Source organism: Fusarium oxysporum, chromosome 6, assembly GCF_000149955.1.
Source record: "Fusarium oxysporum f. sp. lycopersici 4287 chromosome 6, whole genome shotgun sequence".
NCBI classification, from domain to species: Eukaryota; Fungi; Ascomycota; class Sordariomycetes; order Hypocreales; family Nectriaceae; genus Fusarium; species Fusarium oxysporum.
Window position 1 is genome coordinate 3,760,577 of NC_030991.1, and position 10,569 is coordinate 3,771,145.

Here is a 10,569-nt window from a genome sequence, read left to right on the forward strand (position 1 = left end):
TTGGTTTTTTATCCAGAGTTTGTAGAGTTTTCCAGCGTTGAACAATATTTGAGATTGTTTGTGGTGAACATCTTGCCTCTTGTGCGACAGCTCGATATGACTTCCCACTCTCTACAGCCTGTATAATAAGAGCTTTAACTACGTCATCGAATTCATGGTTTCTTTTGCGCTTTGGGCATAAGGTGGCCAAAATTCCATTCATTTCAGACATGTTTTATCTAAGTTTTGTCTAAGTTTGTAATTAGGATCAGTCTGATTTTATCTGGTGGATTACACGTTGGCGGGGCACCGTCCAGAGACTTTTGGACACTAATTTTACAACGCTGTTGCTGTTTTTAACCTCTTTCACCAATGGCTCTATCCTTACGCAATCGATATACGTCTATATATGTTCTATTTCCCAATTAGTATGGGTGGCTGGTACGTCAAGCTACCATCAAGCCGAGGAGAACATAGCAGGTAATTTCGAGCAGAGAATTAGTCAATGAATTACTGTCTGATACCTGCTATCCAGATTGGGAAACTTATTTAGGGAATCACTGTTAGTTACTAGAAATCATAATTCCCAAAAAGCTCCTTCTTAAAATTGCGGCGTCTGCTTTTTCAACAATTCTGTTTCAACCAGTCTATGTCATCATTATCTATATGTGCTTTGTCCATCTCTGCACATATGTCTCCAGCGAGGTCTTCAACTTGAATATCATTATAAAATTCCTCGCTGCTCATCTTATCCACTGTTTCAAAATCGCTTCTCATCCCGACTTCGCAGACATAAACGTCGAACGTCAGGTGGTCAAGTTTGAACATCTCCAGAGATAGCTTTGGATCATCAGACCGGCTGTCCATGCCCCTCCAGTTATGACTGTTCGAATCCGATGCTGGTTCGTACCATTTGTAAAAGTAATCAGAATAGAGAGGCTCGCGTGACTCGCGACCACGCAATTCCCAGATAGTGGCCTGGAGCTCGCGCCGGTCACACAGATAATCGACGAAGTCCGACGCTATGGCCTCTTTCTTCACCGCAAAGAAAAGCCACGGGATTCCGCGTTCACTTTCATCCTCAGGCCAATCCGATATTCCGCGCCAATTAGCTTGATATTCGAGCACGAATAGACCGTGTTTCTGGAGTTGGAGGAATGTCTCCAGGTCTTCATCGAATTGGTCCTCTTTATAGCTGCTCACAAACGCCTTTACATTATTTGACAGGAGAGCCTCCCAACTTTCAGGTGTGTCCGCGTGGACGCTACTCATGATTATGACACAAAGGTAAATAATGCAAAAAAAATGGTGAATGATGAGGTATGTATTATATATATGCCTCTCCTCAAGTGTAGATGTAGCGCTTTTTTAAATAGAAGGTTTAAAGTTAGTATTGAAAAACGAGATAAAAAAGAGGGTAAAATATTAAAATGCGATATGTATATGTCTGGGAGGAGTAGAAGTCAGCTGTTTTTGGTATCAAACACTTCCAGCTTCCGCCTTACAATACCATGTTCTTTTTAAAGTTTAATGTGGAGGAGTCCTATCAAGTATATGGCTCTCTTTTATACGCAGGCATTTGATCCGACATAGACCATTGCTAAGAGTCTGTAATTTCTAGATCTTCTTGCTTATCGGGATAAAGGAAGAGTACGGAAATCTTCGTGCTCTTCTCATTCTAGCTTTTACGTCCAAGTTCATCGTTCCGCGCATTTTAGGTTCAGTCTTCAAAGTTCTATTCCCCGTAGGGTGCACTGTCGGCTTCATATTTCACTGTATTACTTATTGCAGATACTTTTTGACTTGTTTGCATCATGACACCCTAACTGACACCTGCCAGCCTTTGCTTATAGATCACTTACTGGACATAGTACCATACAGGAAATTTCATTTTCAGTCTCCCTCCCGATATGAAAAACATCACTGTTCTTGCGGGCGAGGAAAACGATCAACGATGAAATTTTGGATACTCAACCTGGAATGTGTAATACGTGTGGCTTTACTGATCTGCAGCCATCGCCAAAATTCCTAGAAATGTTGTTGGAGATGGCAAGACTGTAGACGCAGGCAGAAGAGGTCGTGATGGCAGATTCTGCACAGTCTCGAAACAGTACCACAGCATCCGTTTCTGGACGCTGTAAGTAACATAGTACTCAGATTCGAGTAGCCCTTGTAGCCTGTACGGAGACTAGTTACTATTAGCATATATATACTTCTCCAGATTCGCGCCCTAAACATCTATAGTAGCAATACTTGTAAACCAGCCTTTACAAGGAATAATTGCGTTGTTAAGTGGAAGGTGACTAGTCACACCTGACAATCTCGGGCCATGCAGCTATGTAACTGTTCAGAGTATAACTGTCAGCAGCGGGTTGATTCCCAACCGTGGATAAATTAAGCCGTGCTGTGTTATTGTTGTTAGATTGCGTAGGGCGCAGTACTGAGCGTTGTCGAAATGCTGTTTAGGCTTTGTTCAATGGGAAGCCTAATTGGTGCAGTATCCAGCGAGCCAAGTTGCATAAAAGTGCTGATGAATGTGTTGTATCTAATCGTGGCCTGTTGTCTTAGAGCGACGAAACACTTCTTCGCTTACTAATCTAAGATCGATTCATTTAATATAACTCTATAGTTCCTGGTAACTCTTTCATTGTATATTGTAGCTGGGCTCGACCTCCGCGGCTTTCAAAGCTGACACCACCTCGTCAACTATGTTAAACTTCTCGATCGTGTCATGAAAGTCCTGTTTTGCCATCCCTATGTAGTCTTTCCACTCCATGCCCATCGTTACGTGGCAGATACATATAGGGAACTTCGGGTGTTGGAGATCCTGCAGCTTAAGATCTCCCCGTTCAAAGTCCACCAATTCTAGCTCTTTGATTTTAGATTTCGGGTCGGGAATTTGCAGCAGCTTCGTGAGGTACTGCTAGGAGAGTATTTATGGTTAAATTTAGGCTCATATAGCTTGCCATCGAAACCGTTTCAAACAGTTACATGAAGCTTGGGGTTAGATAATAGCTCTCTGAGAAAGATTGGCGTTGTCGGGTATTCCTTGATAAAAACCTGAACGCATGGGCTTCCGCGGTGCTCGTACTTATAAATATCATGTCTGCATTGGTCTTCGACACATACTCCGCACCTTTCGTCTTCCCATGGTGATAGATCACGCCAACTACCGTCAACTCCGAATGATGGTAGCTCATAGCGGAGGAGTTGAAGAAACGCGTCCCTGTCATCTGCGTTTTCGCAGTCTTCCGTCATGCCTTCTTTCACCCGTTGCGGATCATTCACATCTGTTGCCGAACTACGTTCAATTTCCATTTAGCATGGTGCAAGGAGATCTCTCCAGCTGGCGTCTTTGTAGTTCATTGTTGTTGTGGCAAGAGACATAGCATAACCATGGTCTGGGCTACAAGACATAAGACTATATATATGTCTCTAACACTCGCCTTAGGGAAAATTATGAATAGCCAGAAATGTACTTTTTTCCTGCTTCAGCAGCAGTGTGAGATTCGCCGGAACGGCGTATTTCAGATTGGAACTATTGCACTAATATTGCAGCTGCTCAAAATCTTCAAGCTGTAGTGCATCAATGACGCTGCAACACTGCATGCTTTGTTATTTACGATATGCGATGTTCTGACAATGATATGAGGATTGGCAATGGAATTCTCTGGGAGCTGACCGCGACGCGTCACCTGTTGACAAGGCGCTGGGCTCATAACTTCATCAAGCCACAACCAGAGCTAAAGACGGCTTTATTCCGCAATATGACTACCAGAGAGCCAAATTCGAAGATCATACTGATATTCGTAGCTGGTTTAGGCTTGTGCAGAATACGATCGCGACGTATGGTATCCGATCAGGTGATATGTGGAACTTTCATAAGAATGGCGTTACGATGGGCATTATTATGGCTGGAACGGTTGTCACAGGTTCAGGAAGGAAAGGGGGGCCACAATCAGTGCAGCCTGGAAACCAAGAATGGATTACTATAATCTAGGTGATTAATGCAGAAGGTCAATCGATCACGCCGTTCATCATTGTTGCAGGCCATAATCACCTTGCAAATTGGTACCAAGAGTGCGACCTCCCAGGCCATTGGGTGATTGCAACGAGCCAATACGGATGGGGAAATAACGAACTGGGTCTTGAGTGGCTAAAGCGCGTTGACCGGTCCTCAGCTGAGCGATCAAATAGTCTTTATCGTCTTCTGATCCTCGATGGCCACGAAAGCCACCACTCGGCCGATTTCGAGCGATATTGTCAGGAGAACAAGGTCGTCACCTTCTCATGCCTCAAACCTACTTCAGACTCTTGATGTCGGGTGCTTTTCCGTGCTTAAGAAGGCATATGGCCGGGAAATCGAGCATCTGATCCGATGCTCTATAACCCCCGTTTCCAAGACCGAGTTCTTTCCGGCTTTTTATGCCGCATTTGAGGCCACTATGAGGTGCCGGGCTTGTTCCACTTGACCCGGAACATGTGGTCTCGAAACTTGATGTGCAGCTACGGACTCCAACGCCAGTTGAGGAGGAGACTGGCCCCTCTACCCCATGGGTCTCAAAGACGCCAAAGACGGTGCTTGAGGCTGGGTCGCAATCGGAGTATCTCGCAAGATGGATCAGAAGGCATCACAGCAGCTCACCAGAGTCAGTTCTGGAAGCACTGAAGTCTCTTTCCAAGGGGACCAAGGCGGTCATGCATGAGGTTAGCTTATTAAAGGTCAAGGTCCAAGATCTTGAACGGGCGAATGAGATACTAAGCCGGCGGCGGAGGGCAAAAAGAACCCGAGTACAGAAAGGAGGAGCAATTACAATAGAGGAAGGAAGGCAAGTAATTAATCAGATGGATGTCGATACGCAGGTAGTGGCTGAATCGTCGAAAAGTTGTGGTCGGGAAGGGTCAGCGCGCGGGAAAGAAAGGCGTTGTGGAGCATGTGGCAACATAGGACATAATGCAAGAACATGTCAGATAGTTGTTTCAATATCTGGCGAAGAGTCTGGCGATTAGTTTCAATTGATCGGATGATTTGTCGACTTTCTGTGATCATTTCTATTTTAAAGGTTAAGATTTGTTGGTGCACATGCTTATCATGTACGTTAGTTATAATTTAAGCTAATAAGCTTACTCACTAGGCTTAACCCCTGCGCTTTCTAATACTGACACTACCTCATCAACTATATTAAACTTGGTAATTGCCTTACAAAACTCTTCATCGTTCATCCCACTGTAGTCTTTCCACTCCATTCCCATCGCTACTTGGCAGATATATACCTCGTATTCCAGGTGTTGGAGATTATATTCTTCCAAGGACAGCTTTCCCTCTAGTGTTGGGCCAGCCCGCGGAACCCAGTCGCCAGACTTCGACTCCAACCTTCGGCTCATCCAACTAGCAACATGTTTAGGATCGAATTTGCAGGGCTTATATAGCGTCCCATCAAGACCATTCCAAACAATTGCATAAAGCTTGGGGTTATTCAGCAGCTCATCGATAAAGGTTGGCGTTATTGAGTCTTTCTTAACCAAGAATTCCAGGCATGGAAGTCCACGGCACTCGCACTCTGAGTATCCGCATGTATCCTTTTTGCATGGCCCTGAGCTACATTGGCACATCTCAGCTATCCATGGTGCTAAGCCACGCCAACTACCGTCAGGCTCTTCCACTAACAGTTCATAACTCTGTAGTTTGAGTAATGCTGCTATGTCCTCTGCGCATTCGCAGTCCTCTCTCCGGTGCGAAAATCGTGAGTCGACCTTCCGTCCTGGCAAACTGCACTCAATGTGTATTTTGTTCCAAGCTAGCAGATCACCCCAGTCAGTCAGTTCGTCTGTCTTCATGCAGTTCATTGTGGCAAGAGATATGATCTTAGCATAAGTTAGGCTATAAGATAGACAGTTATATATATCTCTTCATTGTCTCAGGGAAAATTAAGAATGGGCGGAAATGCAATTTGTTCTTATTTTAGCAGCAGTCGGAGATTGGCCGCAGTGGTTTTTTGCAGATTGATACTACTGTGCTACAGTAAGGTGCGGGTCCACCGTCAGTAGTCCACCATCGTAAATTTGTTGTAAGTGACCCAAAACAGACTAGATGTGGCGCACACCTCACTTGCTGATGATGCTAGTATAGTCCCTGTCCTGTTCGCTCACTAACAGCATCCAGATCAGTATCAAAGAATATGAATGAACGTGGACTCTATCCAGGACCTGGCCAAGAGACAATTACTAAGCAAGATAAATCCCAGGTTATTAAAGCGATCATAGGTTCATCTTAACACCGGCACCTGATTTCAGACCGCCGAGATACAATGAGGCTATTACGACTGAGAGATGGCGGGGTTCATTTCGACTCTGGCTGTGCATGGGTCTTGCGCCACGCTTAGTCCATTTTGGGACACTTTCTATAAAAGCATTATAGTAAACTACTGACGGTGAACCCGTACCTTACTGTAATATTGTAGGTGCTAAGAAGCCTAAAGCCATAGTGCATCACTGACCCTACACCGCTGCACGTTTTAGTCACGAACTGACGATATGGGATAGAGTGGCTTGCAATGTCTCCTTCGGCCTCTGCTTCGGGGTGCCACAACCATCGCTATTTCTGGCTATGCAGGCTACATCGCTGTTGCTATCTTTTAGCTTCATTCCTCAATGGTTCTATTCTTACGCAGTTGATATACTTCTATATATATTCTGTTTCGTGTGGCTGGTAAATCAAACTACTATCAAGCTTAGGACACAGGTAGTAAATTCGATTGGAGAATTATTTCATGAATTACTATCTGTAACATCTATTCTTGAAATTGGAAAACTTATTAAATAAAATACTCTCAGTTATATGACCTATATTTCCAAAATACGTCTCTTTACTATAAGTAAAGCCTTTTCTTTCTACTACTGTGTGTTGTTTTTTAAAACAAGATATTTACATATAGGGCATTTTAGGTTTGGTGTTTAACATCTTATCTTTAGATGTTGTTCATACTGCAAGCCTACTCAGGTTTCTTCTGTTAGTAGGGAAGCTGAATCCGAAATCCCTTCTATTAGAAGTATGCTAATTGGTTGCTAACTGACTCGAAGACTTATATTGCTCAACAACTTAGAATCTAGATTCTGCTAGCCATCCATATCAAAGTTAGGATCTGATATAAAACATCAAATCTTGCTCAAAACTTCTCGCTCCTGTCTAGCCGCATGATGAAGGTCCTGAAGTCAGTCAGCAGCAATCTCTTGTCCCTCCAGCTTCGCCTCAATGTTGCTCATCACGCTTTCCTTTGCTCGCCTCTCACGATATCTGACGAAGAAAACATTTACAGGCGATTTTAGTTTTCCATCCAATCCATCATCTCTTCCCGCTTGACCTAAACGTCGAGTTCCCGCTGGCGTTCCTCGCTGGTACCTCAATCATAATGCATCTACATCACCCAGCCGGTAGATATTACGATTTCAAGTTTTTTGATCGTGGTATTCGATTATCTATTCTCGCTTTGCTAATTGCTGCACATGTGTCTCCAACCAGGTCCATGTCTTTAATATTATTATAGAAGGTCTGGCTGTCCATCTTATCGAGTGTTTCGAAATCGATTCTCATCCCGACTTCGCAGACATAAACGTCGAACGTCAGGTGGTCAAGTTTGAACCTCTTCAAGGATAGCTTTCCTCTATCAGAACGGCTCTTCATGCCCATCCAGTTATGACTCTCTGAATCTAGCATGTACAATTTGCAAAGGTCATTAGAATAGAGAGGCTCGCGTGACTCGCAACCACGCAGTTCCCAGATAGTGGTCTGGAACTGGTCCTGATGACGAAGATAATTGACGAAGTCCGACGCTATGGCGTCTTTCTTTACCGCAAAGGCAAGCCATGGGATTTCGCGTCTACTTTCGTCCCCAGGCCATTACGCCGTTCCCCGCCAACTAGCTTCATATTGAAGCACTAATAGGCGGTGTTCTTGGAGTTTGGAGGACGTCTTAAGGTCTTCATCGTATTGGTCCTCGTCGTAGTTGTCCTTAAAATCGTTTCGATTCTTCCACAGGAGAGTCCCCCAATGTTGAGATCTGCCCTCGTAGATTACTATACTCATGGTTATGACACAAAGGTGAATAATTTAAACAAACGGTAAATATTGAGATATGTCGTAGTTTATATATGTATATACCTCTCCTTAAGTGTAGATGTAGCGTGTCTCAGATAGATGACTTTAAGTCAAAACGATAAAAAGAAGACGAAAGACTAAAATGCGACATGTTCTGTTCAAGGGGAGAAGAAGTGTGGCTGATATTGAGGATAATACGGTTGATCTTAGTATGGAACACTTCCCGCCTTAAAATACGATGCTCTCATTAAAGCTTAAACTGGAGGGGACCCATCGAGTACATAGCTCTCTTCCGTTAGCAGGCATTCTATCAGACATAGGCTGATGTTCACCGCTGTACTGCTTCCCCTAGCGGAGACGTCAGTAATCTCTTGAAACGTTCATCCAGCATAAGTGATGTACCGGAGCTCCCGTGAATTCTATAGAGTGTACTATCCTATATATAAGCTACAGTGTTCTACATTCCTCTCCTTGACACTCAATACCAATCAGAGGTTATGAGTTGATGATGAAATAATAAAGAAAACAATTAATGTACGCAAAGGAGTTGGTGTTGGGATCGCTATCATGTATTGGCAGAGCTGTTGACCAATGCTTACAACTAATGTTCACACCCTCTTGTCCTCAGGAAGTGGGTGGATGATTTGCTCCAGAGCCTCGCTATCAAAACTGTTCGTAGATGTCTCTAGGCTTCTTCTTCTCGTTTGAATGTCATCGTCGTGCATGAGATCCAGAATGTTTCTTTTCAAACATGCCCAATATCCATTTGCGTTTCAACCTCGTAGATACTGCTTGCCCAGAGCAGTCATATACGTCCCTGCCATAGAGCGGAAATCTGGCCCAGAGAATCTGTAATCGTCAGTAGCCTGTGAGCTGTACGGCTGCGGCTATCTTCCACACCATGGACTGAGGAGAGAAAGAATACTCACTGTTCTACCATCTTGGCTGGTCGCCGCGAAGCTCCATTGATGGCCACGAGTAATGATATCTAGCAGTATGCCAAGCTTGTTTAGAGCAACTTCAGCATGTGTCCCTGATCCTAACTACGTCCACAAGTATCTGAAGTTCTACTGTGCAGCTTGCTATGTACCCATTTGCAAAGTCGCGCCAGCTTCAGTGTTACCCAATTTCTTGGTCTCCAGACTGATATATATCGGCTCTGCCTTGAGTCAAAGCTGCAAGTAAACTCAGCATGGCTGGTTTAAAACATTCCCTTTTAAACTCCATCTTACTACAAATAAATTCCAGTATACAACACTGTCGGAATCATATGGCACTTTGGCGTAGACGTCATCTTCGTCTAATCAATATCTCGATAGATCATGACTGCGTACCGTACGTATATTTGGACCTAGAGGCCCCTACCACGCTGACCACTTACTAACCTTCAAAAATATGTTTCTAAGCACAGCCGGGTGTAGCGCCTCACCGATTCCGAGTCGCCGAATCATAACTTCATCATCGTTCGATGATAGAACTATGTAGCGTCCTGCTAGTTGAACAAGCTGAGGTACGAGTTGGAGAGGATCTTTTGCGACATCTCACCGCCCTCGACCTGTGTAAACCACCACAGTCCGATGCTTGCTGTGGCGTGGTGCTACCATCCGCGTCCTGATCTTATTCGTAATCGTCGTCACGTCGATTCCATTTTGGGGATGATCGGAGTTGCGGGCCTATCCCCCCGGTCATGGGGGCTATCCTGGGGAACCATCTGAGAAGATAGGGGGTCTTGAGTACAATCTTCTGCAGGAGGTGTCAGAAGTCGTCTTTTTCGATGTATGGGTCCTCGTCATGATCGAGTGAAGTGGCCGCAGATGGATCAAATTCTGGTTGCGGATTGTCTTGGGTTGAGTTTAGTTAGTGTACGGTCGACTCTGCAGATAGCATCACGTTGAGCGGTAGCTTTGACTTGGGTGAAAAGGGTCGCTATGTTGCTGTATGCGACTGCGTCTACTGTCGTCCATAAATTGTTGTTACAAGCAGTCGCATGATTGTTATTACGGTGATTCAGCCCGAAAACGGCGCAGCGGGGCAAGGTGGGACGAAATGATTGGTTCAAGTTGACCGACCAAATGGCGATCGCAACGTGAAAGTCTCAAATGTGAGGAAGCTCAAGTACTAAAGTATTGACAAATGGAGGAATGAATGCTGTACATGCATGAACTCAGTCCAGGTGCATCAAAGCGACTTAGATGAAACAGCCGGTTATCTTACATTATATGATAAGTCCACATACTCTTCGTCAGTGTCAGCTGGGTTTCTATGGTTAAGCCCCAGCTCCATGCTGTCAATACGTACTCCATATCTTGCCAAGGATTTTCAGTATCACCTCTACTCGGCGCTCTTGTATATCCCAGTAGAGATAGACCGCCCGAATGAATTGTGAAGCAGAAGGAAAAGGAAGTAGATGAGGGAATGAGAAAAACCAAATATTATAAATAATGAAGATGGAGAAGAAAATGAACCGGCGATTCTGATCAGTACTATGAATGCCA

The 10,569-nt window shown here is 44.4% G+C and overlaps 1 protein-coding gene across 1 annotated transcript; it reads right to left on the bottom strand.

The window, feature by feature from the left end:
* Nucleotides 1–603: 603 nt before the first annotated feature.
* On the bottom strand, nt 604–1,251 carry FOXG_21381 (uncharacterized protein; the record flags this gene model as incomplete). Its single annotated transcript, XM_018401715.1, has 1 exon — nt 604–1,251. The coding sequence occupies one exon, from the start codon at nt 1,249–1,251 to the stop codon at nt 604–606; it is 648 nt and encodes a 215-aa protein (XP_018253610.1).
* Nucleotides 1,252–10,569: the final 9,318 nt, after the last annotated feature.